The sequence below is a fragment of the Ailuropoda melanoleuca genome, chromosome 4 (assembly GCF_002007445.2).
Source record: "Ailuropoda melanoleuca isolate Jingjing chromosome 4, ASM200744v2, whole genome shotgun sequence".
Lineage (NCBI taxonomy): Eukaryota > Metazoa > Chordata > Mammalia > Carnivora > Ursidae > Ailuropoda > Ailuropoda melanoleuca.
Genome location: NC_048221.1, coordinates 946,596 through 969,494, shown reverse-complemented (window position 1 = coordinate 969,494; position 22,899 = coordinate 946,596). Strand labels below are relative to the sequence as shown.

The 22,899-nt window shown below is 59.7% G+C and overlaps 1 protein-coding gene across 17 annotated transcripts in view; it reads left to right on the top strand.

Moving 5' to 3' along the window:
- Nucleotides 1–119: 119 nt before the first annotated feature.
- The window catches only part of TCF3 (transcription factor 3), a 32,792-nt gene continuing 10,012 nt past the window's right edge, over nucleotides 120–22,899 (top strand). For 4 of the 17 annotated variants that reach the window (XM_034657404.1, XM_034657403.1, XM_034657402.1 and 1 more), the window contains exons 1-7: nucleotides 956–1,431; nucleotides 4,680–4,752; nucleotides 17,643–17,716; nucleotides 17,935–18,013; nucleotides 19,714–19,781; nucleotides 20,939–21,068; nucleotides 21,875–21,924. In XM_034657404.1, the coding sequence (XP_034513295.1) occupies nucleotides 1,360–1,431; nucleotides 4,680–4,752; nucleotides 17,643–17,716; nucleotides 17,935–18,013; nucleotides 19,714–19,781; nucleotides 20,939–21,068; nucleotides 21,875–21,924 (546 nt within the window). In that variant the 5' untranslated portion in view covers nucleotides 956–1,359. Of the gene's footprint in view, nucleotides 467–955; nucleotides 1,432–2,675; nucleotides 2,712–4,679; nucleotides 4,753–17,642; nucleotides 17,717–17,934; nucleotides 18,014–19,713; nucleotides 19,782–20,938; nucleotides 21,069–21,874; nucleotides 21,925–22,899 lie in introns of those variants that run through there. The other 13 variants (XM_034657394.1, XM_034657407.1, XM_034657406.1 and 10 more) reach the window with 8 other exon arrangements.

Below are 22,899 nucleotides of genomic sequence, written 5' to 3'. Positions count from 1 at the left end.
CCCCGGGCCTCCCTGGCCGGCCCGCAGGGAGGGCGGCGGGCCCCTGGCCGCTCGCAGCGCCTCCCCCTCCTTCCGAGGCCGCTTCCAATCCCCCAGAGTCCTGCGACACCCCACAAGTTTCCAGCCCCCCGCAGGTCTGCCTTGAAATCGGTTTCAACCGCCCCACAAAAAAGTGCGGTTTCGTACTCCTCAACAAAGTCAGTTTCACACGCCCTCCGAGAAAGAAAAGACCTGGCGGGGGAGGGGGCGCCGGGGCAGCCGTTTCACACCTCGTCCTGAGTTGGCAAACAAAGCGGGGGTTTCTCGGCTTCCGAAGCGGGGTCTCCCTGGACCCTGGAACCCCCTCCGCCCCGCAGCCTCCGCGGTGTGTCTGGGGCCGCCCCCGCCAGGAGAGCCCGGGACCAAAGCCGGAGGGGCTGCGCGCTCCGCTCCCTCTCCTGGGGGTGGGGGAAATAGGGCCAGGCAGGTGAGCTCCACCCGCGCTCTAGAATGGAGGCCCCTGGGGCCGTGCGGGGGAAACCCTGGTTTGGGGACCCCCCCCCCCCCCGGAGCGGGAGGCAAGGGATGTTTTCAAAGTTGCTAAAAAATAATTCCCGGATACATCGTGACAATAAAACAATCTAGTGTTTTTTGTTTTTTGTTTTTTTGTTTTTCTGAGTTTAGTTTTTTTTTTTTTTTTGTGGGGGGGGAGGAGGTTAAGGGTGGAGGAGAGCTTTGTAGGTGGGTCCCTACACCGGGCACCCAACCCCCTTTTAGTCGTGAATCGGGGAAGGTGGTTGTGCCTTTTTATTGAAGATTGTTTTTAGCTTTGAATTTGGGGGTGACCTGGTTTTCAGCACGCTGTGACAGCTGTTGGGGGGCTGGGGTCACAAAATTTTCCTTGGGATGGGGCCTGGACTGCCCTCCCCTTTTCCTGGCGGTGGCAACCTTGGGGGGGGAGGGGGGGTTCTGGCGAATTGGGGAAAGGACCTCTCCCACCCTCCTTCCAGTTTAAAATTTGCAATCTAATTGCCTGGTGGTTTCGGAGGGAGTTTAGAGAATATATATTTGCAGACTCCCCCCCCAGCCCTTGTTCAAACTCCCTGAGGGCTCTGGGGAGAGGTCTCCAGGGGCCCAAACCAGGGAGTCCTGGCTGCCCTGCCCCCTACCCCAGGGTCAGGAAGGGGCTCTTTCTGGGAAGACCCAAGCCCTCGGGGGCCCTTAGAAGAAGGGCTTTTTAAACAGCTCCCCCACTCCCCATCTGTCCGCCTCTGCCATAGTCACTCAGATCTCTTCTTTGCTTTCCATCTTCCCGTGTGTCTGTTCCCTCCTCTGCAGGGCCATCCCTAGGCTTGAGGTGCCCACCCTGGGCCCTGGAGAATGAACCAGCCACAGAGGATGGCGCCCGTGGGCACAGACAAGGAGCTCAGTGATCTCCTGGACTTCAGCATGGTAAGCCAGGGCACCGCCTTCCCACGCTCCCGGCCTGACTCTGTGTGGGCCTGCAGCCCCAGGTTTCCTGGGGCAGAAGCATCTGCCAGAAATACCTCAAAAGCCCAGAGCCAGACCTCAAACTTGGGTGGGTGGAGGGGTCCCCGGTGGGAGGGGAGCTGGAGGATTTGGGGTGTGGTGGGGGTGCATGGGCTGTGGGCCAGCAGTGGCCTTGGCCTCGTGATCTGGAAAATGGGTATGATCAGGGTCATTCATTTCTGTGTGGGTACAAAAGGAGGAAAAATGGGGGGGGGGGCACTGAGCACCAAGATGACTGGCGTGGGGCCTGAGAGTGAGGTCTGCCACCTCAGTTATTCAGCCACATGGCGGCCAGCGTGATGGATGGTCAGGAGTGGGGGCCCCGGGCAGGAGGCCGTAGGAGATCTGGGGAGTGTGGGAATCCCTGGGCAGCAGGGCCTGGAGGAAATACTCTGACTTGGTGGTAGCTGCCATTCTCACTACCGTGGCTGCTTTTGCTCCGTGGTGGCGAGGCAGGCCCGGGTGGCAGTCTGGTGGCCCTGGAATGCCCGGCTCACGCCTGGCTGGACGGAGCTCCCAGGCATCACGCAGCTCTGCCAGGCCCCGAGGGGCTGGGAGCCAGAGCTCCCCTCGGGTGCCAGGAGCAGGGGGCCTCAGCATGCTCATCTGTGCGGTGGGTCATCTGTCACCAGTGTCAGGTGACCCGTGTGTTCTCTGAACCTCTGCAGCCTGCCCGTGGATGCTTCCCTAAGTCCTGCTCCCGCTCTTCCGCCAGGAAGCACTATTTTGATTTGAAACAGGTTGGAGGAGGTACTTTCAGTCTGAATTTCACCCTCCACCAGGACGAGCCCCAGGCCACTGAGGCCTGTCGAAAACAAAAGTCCCCAAACCGAAACGACACCAGCCATCCTGTGGAAAAACACAGCCCACGGGACAGAGGGCTCCGGCTCCGGAAGGGCCATACTGGTATTTTTGAGCCATTTTTAAGCCCCATTTTATTTTTGCTTCCCCGGCTGAGTAACCCAGAGTGCGGCTCGGTTGTTTTTTTTGTTAAACTGACAGGTCACAGATTACTGAGCCGGAACAGACAGGGTAGGGGTGGGGGGGTGGGCACAGGGTCAGACCTGGTCCCTTCACCTCTTTTGTCCAGGAGCCTTGAGCCCCTCATTCCCTCACCTCTTCTGTGTGGTGGGTCTGAACATCTCATCCGCCCCAGCCCGAACCAGTGACCCGTTTCACAGATGAGGAAATTGAGGCCGAGGGTAAGGTGTCCTGTGTCTTCCCTCAGGGTGAACTTGGAGCTGGATTTCCATTCACCGTCCTTGTTCTTACAAGGAGAGAGGCCTGAGCAGGTCACAGGGCGCAGAGAGAGTCCCTGCCTCCTCTCCCGTCACTTCTTCGTCTCCTTGTATCTGCTCCCTCCAGCCTGCCCCGGAGAAACCTCTCCGAGTGGGTTTGTTTCTTAAATCCACTTGGAAATCCACTTGGTTTTAGACTGAGAAGAGATTTGGAAGGGAAGTGCTTGCAGGGGCCAGGTTCCTGCAGCGGAACAGGTGACTGTCAGAGCAACACGAAGGAACAGCTAAACTGTGGCGTTAACCGCTGCCCCTGCCAGGCCTTGAGTCTCCTCTATTAGAAAGGAAGCTCATCGGGGCATAGAGGGCACTTGGGCTCCGAGCAGTGGGGGACAGTTTCGTGATTGGCTTTCAGTGTCCTGTGTGGGCAGGGCCCTGAGCCCATTTCACAGAAGAGAAGACTGAGACTACAGGGTATGAGGGGGCGTGTCAGGGCTGACAGGGCCCAGTACCCCTTGTGGCAGATACGAGATGTCAGCGTAGCCCCTGGTACTCTAGGAGACAAAACAAAGACTTGGAATGGGGTCCCCACACCCCAGGGGCTTAGCTGTTGACCCCCTTGGGCCTGGGGTCCAGTTGGTATAGGCCTCCGTGTCCCCAATGGAACAGGACCCTATGTGGGAGAACAGGGCCCTGGGGAGGCTGGGCCAGTTGAATGAGCACAGCCACGCCCCCAAGCGGGAGGTGCAGACCCAGTGAGAACCTGCTTCCCGCCAGGCTCCACTCGCCTCCCATGAGCCCCTGCTGCCCCGCCTGCTAGGGCCAGGTGAGCACATGGCCTCTGTTTCCCTCTTGTAGAACAGGGCGTGGAGACAGGGCCCCACTTCCTGGGGCTGTCCCGGGGCTTGTGACGCTGCCTGAGAGTCCTGCCCACAGGCCCTGTGCCCTCATCTCCTGGCTGAGTGGAGTAGATTGGGGGCTGGGGGTGTCAGCAGCTCTGCACTGAGCCTCCTGGCCCCGATTCCCACCACTTTAATCACTTGGGCCCTAGATGGAATCTATAAACCTAGACTCTGGGGGCAGGGACGTGTTTTGTTTTGTGTGGCAAAAGGGTTTGTTGATGTTGGGTTTTCTTGGCTAATGCTGCTAAGCTGTTTAATCCTGAGGGACTTAACAGGGTGGGTTTGGGAAAACCCGGCGGGGGGGGGGGCGGTTGTCCCATGCGGTGCCCAGAAGAACCAGCCAGTCACCTGTTGGGGGAGGGCACAGCCTTTCCCAGGTTCCTCCAGCTTCCTGGCATTCTGGGCCTCACTTTCTCCTGGGGGCAGGTGTGATGAGGGCCCCCAGGCAGCCACTGAATACAGAGCCTGGCATGTGGGGGACATGACCCACGTCACCCCCCTCCCATCCCAGTGGCTGGGCGGAGCTTTCCTCCCCACATGCCTGTGGCTCAGGGTCAGGGGCACATAGGACAGGAGGGGACTCTGGCCTGGGGAAAGGCCTGTGCTTAGCTCACCCTTGCTGCTGGGCTCCGGGAGCAATATTCCAACTTTTTAAAGCTGAAATTTAAGGACAACTTTGTATCGCTTTTGAGAGCAGCTAAAAGGTTTACAGCGCTGAAATCGGTTATTCTGGCCGCAAACAGACTTTTTTTTTTTTTTAAGATTATTATTATTTAAACTCTGCACCCAGTGTGGGGCTCAAACTCACGACCCCAAGATGAGAAGTTGCCCGTTCCGCCGTCGGAGCCAGCCAGGCATCCTCCAGCAGAGTGTTTAAATTCTGCCAGAAGTCCCATTGCTGGCAGCAGGCCGTGCTTTCCCTGTGTGCCCCTTGGGCTCTCATCTGCTTTTCCTGCCTGGGCTCTCCGACGGGACGGGCCCCCGGGCAGAGCTGTGTCCTGGCTCCCACACTCCCCTCTCTCTCTTCCCACAGATGTTCCCCCTGCCGGTGGCCAACGGCAAGGGCCGGCCCACCTCCCTGGCTGGCGCCCAGTTCGGAGGCTCAGGTAGGATCCCGTGGCTTGGGGCAGCGGGTGGGCTGGGCAGCGCAGGGCGGGCTGAAGCGCCAGAGCCACTCGGAGAGGACGCCAAGTAGGGCAGGGGGCGAGAGGCCTGGGGCCGGGGGGTCTATGTTACTCACAATGGGGCACATGTGAGGAGGGGACTCAAGCCTCCCAGGTCCCCATGGCCCCCGTGAGGCCCTGGGTCTCCAGTTTAAGTGGGAAGTTGAGGCCCAGGAGTTACTGGAATCAGCCCCTTGCTAAATCTTGCCCCTCTTATAAGTCCGGGGAGAGGCCTAGCTTCTGGCTGTTTTTTTCAAGTATATATTACAGGAGTATTACATACAGGACCCAACACTGGGGTGGCTGGCCACCCTGCTGAGGACCCAGGGGTGTTCCCAGGATCTGGGATTTTGAGCATTCAAACTAGGAATTTTTTTTTTTTTAAAGATTTTATTTATTTATTTGACATAAAGACAGCGAGCGAGAGAGGGAACACAAGCAGGGGGAGTGGGAGAGGAAGAAGCAGGCTCCCAGCGGAGGAGCCCGATGTGGGTCTCGATCCCAGAACCCTGGGAGCACACCCTGAGCCAAATGCAGACGCTTAACGACTGAGCCACCCAGGCGCCCCCAAACTAGGAATGTCCTTGGCAAATCTGGATGAGTTGGTCACCCTACTGGGCACTGAGGGCCCGTGACATGGCCGGGGGAGGACGGACCGTTCTTTCCTGCTGAAGGAACATACCACAAAGGTCAGGCAGCAGAGCAGCAGGGAGGAGGCCTTCACAAAGAGCCAAGGTGGTCAGGGACGGTCTCCAAGTAGGTACTGTTTGAGCAGAGACCTGAGGGGGGTTCAAGGTGAAGGGCACAGGCTGTGCAAAAGTCCTGGGGCAGGACCGGGCCTGATGTGTTAGAGGAAGAGCAAGGAGGAGCAGTGTGCCTGGAGCAGAGTGAGCGAGAGGGGGGAGGGGAGCACAGAGAGGAATGAGGAAGGTCATGCAGGGCCTTGGGGTCTTGGGAGCACTTGGGCTTTTACCCCAGGAAGATGGGAGCCCTGGAGAGCTGTGGGCAGAGAGGGGTGCATTGCGTACATTGGGGAGTCCACCCTGATTGTTGGTGGGATTTGGGGGAGACCCTCAAGGAGACCAGGATCTTCTGCCACTCTGTGGGTTTTGGCATCTTTGAGGGGTCTTAGGATTGGGTGTGTGTCCTTCTGTGACTCTGGGATTTGGGATGGAAGGTTCTTTCTTGGCGTTGTCTGTGAATTTCATTGAGATATCCAGTGTGTTCTGGCTGGAGGAGGAGGGGGTTTTCAGGGGTGGGTTGTGCTTAGGAACCCCCACAAGGGGAGGGACATTGTGTCATGTCTGCCCCCCCCATGCTGGCCTTCCCCTTCCTGAGGAAGTGGCCGTATGGCTGGACAGAGTCTTCTCTGAGCTGTGGAAATCCCCGCAGGCCATCCTGCTCCCTCCCCTTAGAAATGTCTCCCAGGAGCTGGGGTGCTACCCTTCCTCTGGGTTGGGCAGAGTGTCAGGCCCAGGGGGTCTTCTTGGAGGAGATGGCACAGGCATTCCCTTGTCTCTCCCTTGTCTCTCCCTGGGCCTCTGTCCCAGGCTGTCTTCCCTTCTCTGGTGTCCACTTAGGGCCAGCAGTCCCGAGTCATTGAAGCCACAGTTCCTGGGGGAGGGGCCCCTCCAAGTTGCCCACTTCCGGCCCTGCCCTGACCACTTTGGCTGGGGACAGGGTGTGGTTGTTCCAGCCTGGGAGACCCCTGTTCTGGGTATGCAGCCAGGGGCCCCCTCACCCAGTTCAGTTCAAGCCGTTAACCCCAGCCTGAGCCTGGTGTGGCTGGGGATCTGGGACCGGGAGCCCTGAGACCGGAGCTAAAGGGCCCCTCCTAGCTGCCACTCCAGGCACAAGACACTGTATCACCTGTGTCGGTGGCATGACTGAGCCTCAGTTTCTTCATCTGTAAAAGGGCGTGTGCCCGTGGCCAGATGATTCAGCGAGTCCGTGGGTGTGAGTACTTTGTAAACTGGAGGTGTGGGCGGGTCTCGGTGGAGCCCTCCTGGCCCTGCCTTGAGGTCACCAGTCCCACACCTGGGAGCCGTGGGACCTGGGCTTGGCCCCTTCGTGGGTTCTCCCTGCTCTGAGCTCCCTTCCCCACCTTTTCCCTGGTGGAGCTGGAGGCGCCAGGAAGGGGACAGGCTGCTGGTCCGTCAGCAGGTGGCCCCAGGGAGGGTCCGTCCGTCTCCGAGTGAGACAGCTCACCCTCCTTCAGCTGGTCGTGTGTGCTTGCCGGGGGCTCACGGATGCTCGCGGGGCCCACCGGCCTCGCGCCTCCTCCAGTCTGGTCTGCCTGGTGGTCCTTTCACGTCGCCTGAGTCAGCCTGTCCTCTGTGGTCCGTTCTGTCGGTCCGCTCTGACTGAGTGGCGTGGAGGTCTGCCCGGGCCGTCTGCTTCCGAGGTGGCCCGTGGGGACGCGGGGTCCCTTGAGGTGGAGGTGCTCTGCTTGTGTCTGGAGTGGACAACACTCGAGAGCAGAGGGCTTGCCCATTGCCTCTCTCGGGAAACCCGGAGGCCCGGAGCCCTGTGATAGCGTGTCGTCTGGTCCCCGCTGTGGGGTACGAGGCTGCCCCGGACACCAGGAACAGCGTATGGACGGGGCAAAGGACACCTCTCCTATTGATCGTTTCTCAGCAGCTTTCTCGCTAGCAGAACATAACAGGCTCAGGGTGAAACTCCTACAGTTAGGACTCTGTCGAAGGCCGCGTCAGCACCGGCCGGCACGCGTGTCCCGTGGAGCCAGACTCCCCGCGAGCACGCCCCCCGGGCCTGGCCCCTTCTCCAGCACAGGTCTTCAGACTTCTCCTTCCACTTGATGGGTGACAAGGAATGTGCCGTGTCAAGGGGGCATTTATGTCACTCACGACGGGTGGTCGCATTTTGAAAAGTTCATTGGCCATGAGTTCTTTTTTGATGAGTTTTCCGTTACTATCTTGAGCCTCCCCCCCGCCCCCACCCCTCTTTGGAATGATCGACTTCCTTGGAATCATCATAGATTGACAGGAAGTTGCAAAGACCCGTAGAGGGAGGTCGAGTGCACCCCTCCTCCAGTGGTGACCCCCTGCACGCCCATAGCATGGAAGCCGCCCTTGGTACCATCCAGACGAGAGAGCCAGACCTTTCCTGTGTCACATGCACTCCATATGGGCTTGTGTTAGCTCATGTGTGCGTGGGGAGGGGTTCTGCACACTGTTATCCCGCATGGAGCACCAGTAGCCCACTGCCACAGTCCAGGTGCAGAGCTGCTCTCATTGCCTGCTGCCTCAGAGCCACACTCACCTGCCACCCTTCACCCCTGGGGGCACCAACTGGCTGTTGTCCAGCCCTACAGTTTCGTCATGTTGAGAATGTCGAGAATACGTGAAGCTGTGTGAGATTGTGTCACCTTCCAAGATTAGCTTTTCTCACTGAGCAGAATTCTTGGAGACCATCCGTTTGTTGGTTTTATCAGCTCTATCACTAGTATTTTTTCTTTCCTGCCCAATGAAACTTTTAACAGTGGCAATACTATTTGTCAACCACGATTTACTTTAATATTTCTCGAGGGGTGCCTGGCTGGCACAGCGGTTAAGCGTCTGCCTTCAGCTCAGGGCGTGATCCCGGCGTTATGGGATCGAGCCCCACATCGGGCTCCTCTGCTATGAGCCTGCTTCTTCCTCTCCCACTCCCCCTGCTTGTGTTTCCTCTCTCGCTGGCTGTCTCTATCCCTGTCGAATAAATAAAATCTTTAAAAAAAAAAAAATATTTCTCGAGCGCTGTTTTCCAGGCACCAAGCCTGGATCATTTGAGTCTTCGGTCCTCATAGGTTGGTGAAATAAGCAAGATTTATCATTCTCGTTGCACTTACAGTGAGTTTAATAATCATCTCAAGTAACTCCCTGATGCTGCTTCCTGTGGTGTTCTTTACCCCTATCTTCTGTTGCTCTTATTGATTTGCAAGCACTCTTTACATAGGAAGGATGTTAGTCTTTTGTGATCTATGTTGGAGTTTACTTCCTAACTTATAATTTGTTAATGATGGAGATTTTTAATTGGTCTCAGTGTTTCGCAGATTAAATTTTTATGTTGTCAGATTTTTTCATTTATGGCATTCTAGCCTTGGTGCCATTTCTGAAAATCCCTTAGGAATCAGATGACACAGTTCATTCAGCAGTGCAGATGTGCTTCTTGTTACGTCAGGTTGAGGAGTGAGGAGTATGTGGGAAAAGATGCAGGAGGCAGAGCAGCGTGCGCTGGCAGTCCTTGACAGAGCAGAGACCCGAGAAGTGGGAGGGAGAGAATCTTGACTGCGAAGTGATCAAGATTGAGCTGACAGCAGTTCTGGCCAAGCGCACCGCTTGGGCTCACCTGTGGGGCTGCACCTGAGCTCTGTTGGAAAGGCTGGGAGGGGGCCTGTAACAGTTTCCGGGTGACTCTGGGGGGCGCCTGTCCTCCGTAGAAGCACGTGTCCGTGAGAGGCCACACCCCCTTTATGAAACCGGCCTGCATAGTGGTGACCGTGAAAACTTCTAACGCGAGAGAAAACAGGACTCGAGGAGCTGTCTCCCGTGAGAACAGTGCGGTAAAACTAGAAAGAAAAGACCAAAGAGTAGAACGAAGTCAAAAGCCTGAGCGTTCGGAAATCTCGGAATTCCTGTTCATGCACTTGGGTGAGAGCCAGGATCAGCGCAGCCAGCGGAGTGGACTGGACGCAGCCGTGATGCGGACGCTCGGAGCGCGGAGATGCAGCCCGAGCTGCGCGTGCAGCTGTGCTTGGGGAAGGATCGGGTGCGTCAGGACAGAGAGCGCCGTCGGGACAGAGAGCGCCAGGAGCAAGTGTGTCTGTCTGCGTTAGGGGCACGAGAGCAGCAGAGTCGCGCCCGGGATGCGCGCAGGCGGTTTGGAGACTGCTTCCTTGGGTGCCAGGTGGCCCGAGCTGCTGTGTCCTCCCATCGCCTTTCTGTCCGTTCCCGCCTCAGTGCCCGCGGTGGTAGTTGCTGCGCCTTGTGGTGTGCCCTGGTCCTGCCCCCACTGCCCTCGCAGGGTCCACCACACGTTCATACACGCAGATTCTGTGTCGTGATCTTGGGGAGACGCAGCACGCGCCGCCCCGAAGGGAAACCTGTTGGGATGTGATATGGGGTCGACTTCATAGCTGACTGCGGGAGGAACCGTCCATCTCCACCGCACTGTTTCCTGAGGTCAGAACCCGGTTTTTCCCCTGTTCAGCTTCTCTCTCTTGACCCGTACAGCTTTGAGGAGGAACTTTGGAAACTGACGTAGGAGGCACTTGGCTCTTTATGGCTCCATTTTGTTCTGTCCCGTGTTCTCCGGGGAGGGTGGTGCAGGTACTCGAGAAGTTTCCGTGCTGTGGTTTGGGGACCGTCCTCGTCTTGCTTGCCTCCTGACATCCCTTCCCTGTTTGTATTCCTTCCTTGGTTTGGTTTTCTAGCTGACCTGTCCAGCCATCCTTGGGCCCCTCATCTCCCGTGTCCCAGTGCAGCCACCGTGCACCTTTTCACAGTGGCGGGCATTTCTAGAACCCCAGGCACGTGCTCCTGGGCTTTTCGGGCTCGTCAGCAGGACCCGGCCTGACATGGGGGGTCACCTGGAGGTCTGTCCTCACGTAGGTGTTTATCGCGCTGGGGGGGTGGGGGGCACCTCCCTCTGGTCCCATGTGGCGTCCACAGCAAGCGTGGTCTTGGTTTTCCTTCTCTGCCACGTCCCGTGCTGTCCCCAGGTGTGATCTGTGCGCCATGGGCCCGGTGCTTTGCCCGTGGTCCTGAGCCGCGTGGGCCGAGGCGTCTGTCGGTGACGTCTGCTGGGCTCCGGAACTGGGCTCTGGGACTGGTTTCTGCCGCACGGGACTGGCCCTGTTGCTGGGGAGCCGGCCGCCTCCCTGTTTGCATTTGAGCCCCTTTCTTCCTGCAGTGATTCCTTTTGGGATTCTGTGCCTCTTGTCAACTCTGGCGTTGTCTTAGGAGAAAATCTTCGCTTCGGACACACCGTGGCGTGGCTGGCGTGCACCTTAGCGGCTTCCAGAGTCGCCTGTCCCCGTTTGTCAGGAGGCTGAGGCCACGCCTCGGTTCTGAGTCTAGTGGCTTTTTCTTTCTGTTCTATGTCCTTGATTCAGCTGCCTCTGATCTCTTTTATTGATTTTTCTTACGAGGAACAGGCGTCACTGTCAAACCGACATTCGTCCATCAAACTGCTCTTCTCTCCCCAACTCCTTTCAAACTTGTGTTTGTTGGTCTGTGTTTGACTTTGGACTGAGGGCTGACACGCTTATCGACCTCCCGTTTTGGGGCCTGGTGTCGCAGGTCACACTTTTCTGTTGGAGTTGGCGTTCCGCGGGGTCCGGTGGCCATAGTAACATGCACTTCCCTTATTTTCTAGAGATACTTGGTGCTTTCTCTTAAAAAACATTCTTGTCAAGTTCCTTTGGAGAATTCTGATTTCCAGGCTGGGGCGAGCGTCTGTCCCTTGACCGTTTCATGTCAAGGTCCCCGGTGCAGAGTCCGGGCGCGGAAGAGTCCGCCCCGTTGCGAAGACCCAGAGCCCCCGCCCTCGCCACAGTGGGGCCCACTCTGCTGACGTGCACGCGTCCTGGAGGTGCAGCGGGACGTGGAGCCGTGAGGTCTGTGTCTCCTGTGCAGCTGCGTTCATGTTCCGTGTCAGGGACCAAGAGCAGCGCCCCTTTCTCCACAAGCGTGTTTGTGGGTCTGTGCACGTGCCCCCCATGGCTTGTGCGTGGGGGGGGGCACGCCGGGTTACGGGGCTCACAGGGCTCCGGTCAGCGAGTTTGTCTCTCTCGGTCCAGCTTGTCCTCAGCAAAGGCTCATCCCTCGCACTGGGACTTGGATGCGAGCGTTCCAAGTCCCTCTCACTTGTGTTGCGTGGTGTGTCTGCGTAGTGGCCGGTGCGTGCGTGGCCCCCAGGGTGCTCGGCCAGGGCTGTGTTCTGCCGGTGCCAGGCTTTCAGAGTTCAGGAGATTGACTGCCGTCTTTTGCTTCCTCCTGGCCTCCTCGTGTCAGGTGAGTGTTTCCCTGACTGTGTTTGGCACGTCTGTGCTGGTCTGCAGCTCTGCTGGGGGTTATTCTCATGGTTTTAAATAACGTGTGTGAGCTTCCTGTTCCTGGCTTTTCCAGCCCCAAAGGGAAATTAGACGTCCCCTTCCTGCAGGAGAGCACAGGGATGAGCCCCCCCCGCATAAGTGGTATGAGTAGATCGCCCCTTGTGGAAAACGTGGTTTCTTTTCGTGAGCATCTGAGCCCAGTGGTTCCTGAGGGGCCCCGGGCAGGTGACCTCGCCTGTCCCCTCCACTGCTTCCCCGTCTGCAGAATGGGAGGACCGCTGCTGCTGCAAGGGTTCCGTGCGTGTGGCTCGCCAGCCCAAGTGCTCTTGCTCCCGGTCTCCGTGTGGTGGTCTCGCACCAGCAAGCCGACATGGGTGGTGCTCGCCACGGGCTTTGGGAGGGCTCCTGGCCCGCCTGCCTCCCTTCTCCCTCTCTGGCCGAGCTGAGCCGAGCCCCCTCATCCATTCAAGACTTCAGGGTCCCGCGCGCGCACGTGTGTCTGTGTGTCTCATCCCCTTCTTTGCGTTTTCATTCATTTTTCTCAGGTTCTCAGCGGGCTCTGGGGGTCCACGGCTCAGGCATGCACAGTCAGCTCTGCAGGGTGTGGTTTCAGGCTGGGTCTGTGCCTCGGCCCCGAGCTCCGTCGGTCTCCACGGGCGGGGGTGGGGGTGGCCTGGAGCTCCCACCGCTGCCTCAGCTGCTGCCCTTCAAAGCCTCCTGTGGGTCTGTGGGGTCAGCACATTGCCTGCTTTTTCCTGCTTTCTCACTTTTTCTCTCTGAAATCTCTTCTACTCCAGAACCCCCCCCACACACACACTCTGTGACTTCCTGGAGGGTGCTCAGTGCTTGCTGCCTTAGATGGTCTGTTTGCTGGGATAAACCCTAAGTCCAGAGTCTCAGTCCATCTTTGGTGTCCCACGTGTGTTTCTGTTCTGTGTGCTCCTTGCACGAGGCCCCACGTTGGCTTCGGAGCTCATACTGGGGCGGGCTCTCCCATCCCCATACGTTGCCTGAAGCAGGATGAGGGTCTTCCTGAAATCCGCAGGAGGGGGGCGGAGGGTAGCTTCTGTAGCTGGGTGGGCCTGTTTCTCTGTGAATTACCATGTATTTGGGGGACCCATCTTAGAAGAGGCTGGCTGTGCCACCAGCGAAGCCCCAGGTTTGGGGGTCCTCCTGCTCTTAGAAAGGGTGGGGTGTGGCCTCTACTCACTTCCTCTTCTGTCTCCAGTCTGCTTGCTCTCGGGTTGTGCGGGGCGGGCAGCTTACTGCCCCCACACGCAGGGACGGAGACAGCGAGGGCTCGGGGCCAGTCCTGCACCTGCCCGTGGCGTGTGTGAGCCGCTGGTCTCCCGTCCTGCTGGCGATGTTCTCTAACCCACTTCTGATCCTTTTCAGAAAAGGGGGGGGGGGCTGTTCTGACTGTGGCCAACCCCGGAGAACTTACTAAAATTTGAAGTTACGCAGGCCAGAAAAGGAAATGTTTTTGTGCATGAACAGAAGGCAGAGGATAAAGCAGAGGGACGGAAATATGGAGGCTGAGTGAGGCTGGGTTCAGGGCACGGCCTGGTGTGCCGCTTGCATCTCCCCCCCCCCCCAGTTTTGAAATAATATAGGAATTTAAAAGTCGATCCCCAGGGCACCTGGGTGGCTCAGTTGAGTAGTTGACTCTTGGTTTCGGCTCAGGTCATGATCTCCAGGTCATGGGATCGAGCCCCACGTCAGGTTCCACGCTCAGCACTGCCTCTGCTCCAGAGTGTCTCTCTGCCCCTCCCCCTCAAATAAATCTTAAAAAATAAGTTAACCCCCAAAATCCCAGGAAGAGAGTCCTCCCCTGTCAGAGCCCACAGCCCAGCCGAGGAGGGGCTGACCCCAAATCCAAACTGGTGTCCGTGTCGCTGCCCCACGAGACCCCCGGGGCCGCACCCAGGCAGGGCTGCCTGACGAGCCCCCACGGTTTGGGGCGATTTTAATTGTGAGAGGGGAGAGCCAGAGGGAAAGCTCACCTGCTTGGTAAAGTGCAAGAAGAGAAGAGGTCTGTGAGCGCTTGCCAAGCGGTCGTCGTTAGATGTCGCTAACTTGTGCCAGGTGCCATCCCGGTAGCTGCGGTGTTGGTGCGGTCGTTAGGGTCTGGGGCACGCTGTCCAGCACTACAGCCACGAGCCACGTGCGGTCGTCTGCGTTTGCGTGTATTAGAAGTCGTGCAGGATCCGTGCTAGCCGTGGCGGTGGGGGTGGCCGCACGTGGCTGGGACAGGGCAGGCGGACGGTGCGGCACCGCGGACGTGCCCTTGCTTTCGGGTTCATCAGTGGCGGGTGCATCGAGGACGCGAGGCACGGACGTCGCCGAGGCCGTCTGTGGGGGGCCAGCCCTGTGTGGGCAATGCTAGGGATACATGGGGGACCCCGGGCTGCGAGGGGACAGCAAGGCAACCTCCCTGAAGGAGGGTGAAGACCTGTGGTGTGGGGACCAACAGGGCGGGACTTGGGTGGGCATGTGGGTGGGGGTCCGCTCACGGGTTGGGGCTGGGGGGAGAAAGGTGGTTGGAGAGGGATCTGGTCTCTGCCCTGAGGGTAGTGGGGATCCATGGGGACTGCTGGTGGGGCAGAGCCAGGTTTTGCTTTGGAAAACTTCATCAAGCCCCCTGAGCCTGGAGTGTGGGCAGGAAACCCGCGGGTGGGGGGACACTGCTTCGGGACAACCCAGGGATGTAGCGGAGGGGCCAGGGAAGGCGGGCTCTGACCGGTGGGCCAGGCCGGGGGAGGGAGCGCGGGCAGGCTGGCAGCTCTGGGGATCTAGCCTGGGCCCCAGGGTGAGGGGGCGCTCACAGAGCCGGGCTCCTTCCTGACACCTGGTTTTACCTGCCCCACACCGTAGGCCCAGCCCTGGTACCCAAGTCTGTCGGTCAGACTTCTTTGTACAGGGTAACCAGCTTCAGGAATCTTCCTTCCCGCTAGAGTTGGCTGAGCTTTTCCACAAAGGGCCAGCAAGTCATCTGTTCTGTCTTTGCAGGAACAGATGGGCGTGGTCATGTCAATAACACTTGATTTACCAAAGCGGGGGGCGGGGCGTTNGGGGGGGGGGGGGGCTGGCTTGGCATTTCGGCTGCAGGTTGCCAACCCAGGCCCAGCGGAATCCACAGGACAGGGGACACTGGGTCCCAACCAGCCTCTGCTGGGGGCCTTCCCGAGCCCAGCCCCCATGTCCTCGCGTAAGGGCCCTCTGGGGAGGGGACTCGGCCGGGACCAGGCCTTGTTGAGGGCCAGTGGTGCCGTCCCCTCTGCAGCCTGGTTCTCCATTCGCATAGCCACCTGGGCAGGTGGGTGGCTTCCTTCCCCACAACTCCAGCCGGCACTTGAGCTCCGAGGCGTGAGCCCTGAGAGCACCTTCTGCCCTCCGCTCTGTCCTGGCTCCCACTTCTGGCCTGAGGCCGCCTCCCGCCAGCCCCTGCCAGCTCTTACCACTGCCGCCAGCACGAAACATCAAGCTTTAAAGAAGAAAGGCACAAAAAGATTATGTTCTGACAGCAGTGCTTTATTCTATTAGTACATTTTAATTAGAACACGAGCAGGGAATGTTATGAATATTCATAAGGGTTACTAAAATGTACGATTAATCGGTGGGGGGGTTAATAACTGTTAGTGGGGTGGTGGGGGAGGAGCCGTCCCTAGTTTTGACATCTCTAGGAGAGGGGAGGGGAGGCCGGGGGCCAGTGAGGGCTTTCTCCAGAAAGGGCAGAGCCAGACCTGGCTGCCTCTGCTGGGAGCCTGTGGGGTCCCTGTGGGTGCGAGTCCCCGGACAGCGGGCCCTGGGGTGCGCTTCAAGCTGCCAGCCTCTGCAGGGGGTGGGCTGCGGGCGCCCAGTTGGAGTTGTCCTCAGACATGGTCTGTTGTGGTCTTGAGATATGGCCTGCTCACCGTGGTGGGGTCCTGGCACCTCCAGGGTCACGTTATACATGGCCACAGTGGGTGGGGGCTGCTCCAGAAGGAGAGGGGTAGAGGCAAGTAGGTGTAGAGGGAAACTGAGGCTTGGGTTGCTGGTACTTTGCCCAAGGTCACCCCTGCCTCACTGGTCACTCTGTTCCCTAGTGTACAGTCCCCAAACCTGGTGGCAAGTGCTGGATAGACTCCGGGACCACAGGAGCCCCTGCTGGGTGCGGCCCCCCCACCCCTGGCTAAGGCAGCCCCCCACTGCCCCCCACTGCAGTCACGTTGGAAATCTTTGATTAGAAAATAAAATCTAAATGTGTATGAATATTCATTAGGCTAAGGGATTAATATGCACAATTATGCAAATCAGGGAGCCATTAAACACCAGTTTGGGGGATGATGATTAACACAAAGGCATTGCAATAGGATGAAATTTGAAAGAAGTTTCTGGAAAAGAGCGGGGTGGGGGAGGGGGTGGGCTGGCTGAAGGATTCTTGCTGGAATCCCAAAATCTAGCAGTGTGGGGTCGCAGGGCAGCCGAGGGGGCAGAGCTCCCTTCAGCCCATCTCTCCCCAGCCTGGCTTGGGTCCTGCAGAGTGGGGCGTGTGCATCCTCCTGTTTCCAGAGGAGGGAAACCAAGGACAGGAGTGGTGCTGGGGCCGGGCTGGGGCCCAGGGCCTGCCCCACATGTGTTTGTCAGGCCGCGTGGTCTTGTTGCCGCCGCTGGATGGGGTCAGAGCCCCGGCCCATGAAGGCTCTGTGCCTGCTGGGTAGGGAGTCCTGGGTGGCCCCTGGGAGTGTGGGGGGAGATAAGGTTCCACCCTGCCCCACCCCACGGCTCCAGACCCAGATGTGCTGCCAGCTGGTTAACCCCTGCTGTGCTGTGGCCTCTCCTAACTGGGGCTCCCTTCACCCCGAAGGGCTGCCAGCCTGGGCCTATACGGTAGTCAGTGGCAGCTGTCCTGTTACTTCAACGAAGGAGTGGTTCCGCCTCCTGAATTGTCAGTGGTGGGAAGGGAGAGACTCCTGCTGCCCTGAGATCAGAGCTTTCACGGTGCCCTCGTGAACCTTTCTCAACTGGGTCAGGAGGGACTGAGCCTGGTACAGATGCCCCAGTCCCTCGTGGTCAAGACTGGACCAGAGGGAGAAACTAGATGCTGGGGGAGGAGGCTCTGAGAGTGAGGACTTTGCCCAGGGTGGGCTTTGTGGCTGGGGCTTTGATGGATGGGTATGAGTTTGCTGGCAGAGGTAGCTGGAAGACGTTTTTTGAACTGTGGGCCTGAAGGTATGCTCAGTGCCAGGGTGTCTGGGTGCTTCCCGCTAATGGCAGTTGTCTTCTTTTGTTTTCAAAGATTTTGTTTTTAGGGCACCTGGGGAGCTTAGTCAGTGAAGCATCTGTCTTCAGCTCAGGTCATGATCCCAGGGTCCTGGGATCGAGCCTCACGTTGGGCTCCCTGCTCTATGGGGAGCCTGCTTCTCCCTCTGCCTCCCTCTCTGTTTTCTCGTGAATGAATAAGTAAAATCTTTAAAAAAAAAAAAAAAAGATTTTATTTTTAAGTGACACGGACACCCACCATAGGGCTCTAACTTACAATCCAGAGGTCAAGAGTTGCGTGCTGCACCGACTGAGCCAGCTGGGCACCCCCTTAGGCACCCCCTTGGCAGTTTAAATATGGGCAGAGCGAGGGTTGGGTAAGGCCAGACAGGCTTCAGGACCAGGCTGAGTCAGGAAGGGCCCGGAAAACCAGCTAAGTCAAAGGAGGGCTTCTCCCTGAACCGATGGGAGCCACCCTTGGCCTCAGAGCAGGTGGCGGTGAGGGTGACCCTGACTCCTTTCTGTTGCCCTGCAGGTCTGGAGGACCGGCCCGGCTCGGGCTCCTGGGGCACCGGCGACCAGAACAGCTCCTCCTTTGACCCCAGCCGGGTAAGGAGCCTCTGTGAGGCCCAAGACCTGGGTTACCCTCTCTGGGGTGGGGGAGTATATGGGAAACAGGCTTACGGGGGCAAGTCAGAGGCCAGCCTGGTCTCCTGGGGCTGTGGGCCCAGAGACGTGGGTTCAGGCCCTGACTCGGGCACTGACGGGCACGCCTGCCTCCTGGAGCTCATCTCCCCAGCACCCCTCATAGCCATCCGCCTCCACAGACCTATGGTGACGGCACGCACTTCAATGAGCCCCACGGTAGCCTCTCTTCATCCACATTCCTGGGCCCTGGACTTGGAGGTGAGTGTCTGCGTGCCACCGTCCCCTCCCCCCATGCTCCCTGTGGTCCTCTGGGTGTGGCCAGCGTGCTCAGGGCACCTTCGCTTTGGCGGGTTCTTCCGGAGCAGGGGATTAGGTGGCTGTGGCCTGTTGCCCAAGAAGTCCTGGCCACTCAAGGAGGTGGTCAGAGCCGGGCAGGGCCCTTCTGAGGCCGGCCGCGAAAGTCAGGATTCGGGGGCCTGGGCTTGAGTCCCTCCCACTGGGACCCAGGTGAGGACTGTCCCTTCTAGAGCCTTGGTGTCCTGACTGTAGGACTGAGATCTTCACAGCACTTCCTGTGTGGCCGGTCACGAGGCCTTGCCTAGCTCCCAGGGCCCAACAGTCTCCCCCACCTGCACATGGGCGCACTGTGGCTCAGCATGAAGGGACCTGTGCGGGCTCTGTGGCTTGTGGGGGCCGGCAGAGGCTCAGCCTCTGGGACCATGAGGGCCCATGTGAACGGGTGGCTATGAGGGTCCCCAGGACTGGGTGCATGGTGGGAGCTGGGCAGGCCAGCCAGCGTGGTGCCCGGGAAAGGAGGAGGGAAGGGCACTGTCCAGGTACAAAACGTGTGGCAGGAATTTGTGCCCATTTCCCAGACCAGGAGGGTGAAGGCCACCCCGTGTGTGGCCTGGGGTGGCCTATGCACCTGCAGGGACTCCGGTTCCCCTCTGCCTGTTCCTTCCTCCCGTCTCTTCCTGCTGTGGGCACTTTCCCACGGCAAGGCCCGGTCAGCAGAGCCCAGAGTCCAGCTGGGTCGCAGGCCCTCCACGTGGCACCCAGGCCCACCCAGCGAGCTGGCAGGGAAGTGGGCGCAGTGCAGGCCTCACCACGGCTTCATGCTGTGGCCCCAGCCTGGTCTGGCTCCCCAGCGAGGCCCGTGTGTTCTCATCCCTGACGTGCGGGCCCAGTGCACGGATTAGGTACCTTCTCTGTGCCCACAGGGTCCCCTTACGGAACCTCCATTTTTTCTCCTTGCCACCCTCATCCTGCCTCTCAGGAAGCCCTATTTGGTGCCTACTGTGTGCAGGGCCTGAACCACAACACCCCATTCTTGCAGGGGTGCTGGGAGTATGGGAGGGGAAGGCACCTTCCTGGGCCAAGCCCAGAGCTGTGGCTGGGCGGACCAGCCTTGCTTCCCACGCTGACCCTGGGAGGAAGGAAGCGCAGGCACCACCCCCGCCCCCACCGCTGCTTACTCCCTGGACCGGGGCACCCCCCCCCCGACCTCCAGGCCTTGGTTTGCGGGTCCTTCCACGGGCCCAGCATTGCCTGCCCTGAGGGGTCATGGGAGGCGGGACTAGGAGTACAGCCTGTGGAGCCCTGTTTCCCCCCAGCCCCACAGCACCTGCTCCAAGAGTTTGGCCAAAATTGTAATTATATGATAAACCTCTAGTTTGATAGTAATTCCAGTCAGTTGGCCGAGCATCTGAAGCCATTTCTCACATCAAGGCTGGTAACGGTGGACACTCAGCACCGGGCCGAAGCTTCAGCTGGCTTAAAGTGGCCCAGGTCCTGATTGTCCCCCAGGCTGACAGGGAGACTAGCATTCCACCAAAGTTCTCTTGGTGTTGTCCGCTGATAGAGCGCCCACTGTATACAGGCGGGTGCCTGGCTCTGGGTCAGCGTGTTGGGACATGCCGTCCCCGGGGTCAGCTCCTAGTGAGTCTTTTCTCCTCCAGGCAAGGGCGGCGAGCGGAGCGCGTATACTGCCTTCGGGAGAGATGCGGGTGTTGGCGGCTTGAGTCAGGTGAGGCCTGAGTCTGAGGCCAGGGCCCCGGGTCTGCTGATCCTGGAGAGTGGAGTGGGGGGCTGCAGTCACTCGTCTGCCCCACCACCTTCCCCCGGGGTTGTCGTCTGATCCGCAGACGGTTCCGTGGCTGAGCCGAGTGCCGGTCAGCTACAGTAGGACCGCACCCTGGGCCAGGCCAGCCGGCTGGGTGTGGACAGGGCAAGGGGAATGCCGGGGAGACCATGGCCCCCGCCCCATGGCTCCCAGACCTGGGGTCCAGGCTGGGGGTTGCCATACACAGCTGGAGGGGCCTGAGAGACACATGCGCACCCCTGAGTGCAGACAGACGGGGACACTGAGGTGAGCCTGGTAGCTTTGAGGTCCTGCCCCCACTACCCCCAGGCTGGCCCTAGGGTTCTGCGCCCCCCCCAGCAGCCTACCCCACAGGCACCCAGCACAGGTGAAGGTCTCACCGTGCTGAGCCAGCTGAGAGGCTGCAGCAGAGGTGGGCAGTGGCCAGCCACCCTTGCCCCCTCCCTGTGACTCCTCAGTGCAGCTAGGCCTCAGCCCAGGAGGCGCCACCTGTCTGCGTGCTGTGTCACATCCCGAGCAGTAGCACTTGTGGCGACTGAGCGCCAGCTGGGTACAGGCCCTGTGCACGAGAGCCTTCAGGGCGCACTCTCCACAGTGCCCGTGCCCATTTTACAGGTGGGCAGGTCGAGGCACGGGACTGCCACTCAATCGAGCTGCACAACTGGCTTGGACTCCAGTTGTTTCTGCTCTTGAGGAAAGGAAGCCTGTTTCAAATTAAAATATGCAAAATTAAACCTTTTACCTTTAAAAAAAAAAAAAAGTACCCACCGAGTGAGCCCGGCAGGTGTCTTTGACGCCTGGCCTCCTGGAGGGGGGCTGCAGGGTTGTTGGCAAGTTTCCTTTCTCAGTCTTTATTCAGGAAAGGAACCGTGTGGCTTGTGCTCGGTGAGGTCGTCGATGAGAGAAACGTCCGAGCAGGGCAGGCAGGGCGCTCCCGCTGAGGGTCCCTGTCGCCCCTCACGGGGGTCTGAGCAGCCCCCGCCTTTGCACTGTGTGTTTTCCAGCCGAATGGGCCTGGGAACCAGGGCTGGGCGGGACGCCAGTCCCGCCCCTTCTGATGAACTCCCCCTCTCATCCCCCAGGCTGGCTTCCTGCCCAGCGAGCTGGCCCTCGGCAGCCCCGGGCCACTGTCCCCTTCAGGCACCAAGGGCGGCTCCCAGTATTACTCCTACCCCAGCCACCCTCGGCGGAGAGCTGCGGAGAGCGCACTCGGTGAGTGGGGCGCCGGGGTGGGGGCAGCTAGGTCACAGAGACAGGAGCACGTGCCCTCGGTGCCGCGTCCTGCAGAGTCACTGTCCCCACAGCCCCGGGTGGAACTCACAGGTCAGGGTCATGTGCGCTCCTGGCTTCGGCACCCCTGCCAGCTGGGGGCCCTGTGGCCTGCGTCGCGTGTGCCTGCCCGGGCGCGCCTCTCCCAGTGTCTGCCGTGGGCTGTGCCACGCTGTGCCTCAGGCCTGACACGGGTTTTCCCTGCCGAGCGGCACGGCCTTCTCACTCTTGGGAACACCAGCCACACCTCCCACTGCGCTGGGGGGCATTTTAAATGGCAGTGTTACCCACAAAACACAGAACTCCAAAAACCAGGGTGCTCGGTAGTCCACGAGAAGGACTCTGGGTTCCAGAACCCGACATGGGGCATTGCACGGTCCACCTCCACTGGGCCACACGTGTTGGCGACTCACGCTCTCCCTGTTGGCCGCGCATCTGTGAGCCGCTGCAGAAGCCCGGCGAGTTGAGATTTTGGGTCCCTGAGTTGAGCGAGGAGGGAAACTGCCAGGCACAGGGCCCACGACAGGGAGGTGTGACTGTGGACGTGCAGGGAGGGACGCCCCACTGCAGGCCCCCCACCCCAGTTCCACACGCCCTTAGACCTGTATGGTTAGGCCTGAGACCTCGTTTCAGTCGTGTGGTTACCAGGAAAGCTCGGGGTCCCTTCTTCCCCACCCCTGCCCTTCACATCCCTGGATGGGCTGGGCAGGAGCCAGCAGACCCAGCTCGCTCATTCTTGCTCCTCACAGACACGCAGCCCAAGAAGGTCCGGAAGGTGCCGCCGGGTCTCCCGTCCTCGGTGAGTTGTGGACAGAGTGGGGTCCTGCAGGCCAAGTGCCCAGGCTCCAGGGGCCCTCTCTGCTGGCCTTATACAGCGTGTCGGGGTGGGGGAGGCACTGGGCTGTGCGTGACTTCTGCCCTGCAGCCGTCACAATGACAGCCAGCTCTAAGGGTGTCTGGGAAGTTTTTCTTTGGCTCTAGCTCAGATTTCTCCTGTGAGAGAACCCGATGTTATTTGTGGCCAAGGCAGGCACATTGGGAACGGTGTGATGGGGCCCTGGGAGCAGGAGTGGGTCAGGGGTGCCCTGGGGGTCCGGGTTCACAGGGTCCCCGCCCCTGCTGCCTGGCCGTTGGTGCTGGGCCGGGAGGGGCTCACTGTGCCATGCTCCGGCAGTTCTTCACGGGGAGGACAGGCGATCTGCTGGGGTCGCCGGCTGGCCACCACCCTCTCTGCTTGGCTTCTGTGCCGGCCTCCAGGAGGAGCACCTGAGCCCCTGGGCTGGACACAAGCCCTGCGGGCTGAGCCACACTGCAGTAGGCCCCAGGGTCTGAGTCAGGGCTGGCACTCTGCTCTGCTGCTGGGAGGTGCGGGTCAGGCTCTTTGAAGATCTGATGCATGACGTCATCGACCCTCTGCTTCCCCCGTCGGAGCCCCCACCCCAGTTCCCGGAACATCAGAGCAAAGCGCCCACGGGCACTCCCCCTGCGTCCAGCCCGTTGCCAGGGCAGGCACGGCTAGCCGATCCTGGCACTTTCCTGGTGGCCTGGCCTCGGCCTCAGCCCCAGGCAGTGCCGGCTGCTCAGAGTCTCCATGATCCCAGAACTTCTCGCCCAGTTTGCTGCTCCAGAGCGGCCAGGGCAAGATGTTCTCCAGGGCTGGGGCCTGGGGGGTTCCAGTACGGGGGGAGCAAGGCTGGGGCCTTGGCGGGGGGTTCCAGTATGGGGGGAGCAAGGCTGGGGCCTGGGGTGTTCCAGTACGGGGGAGCAAGGCTGG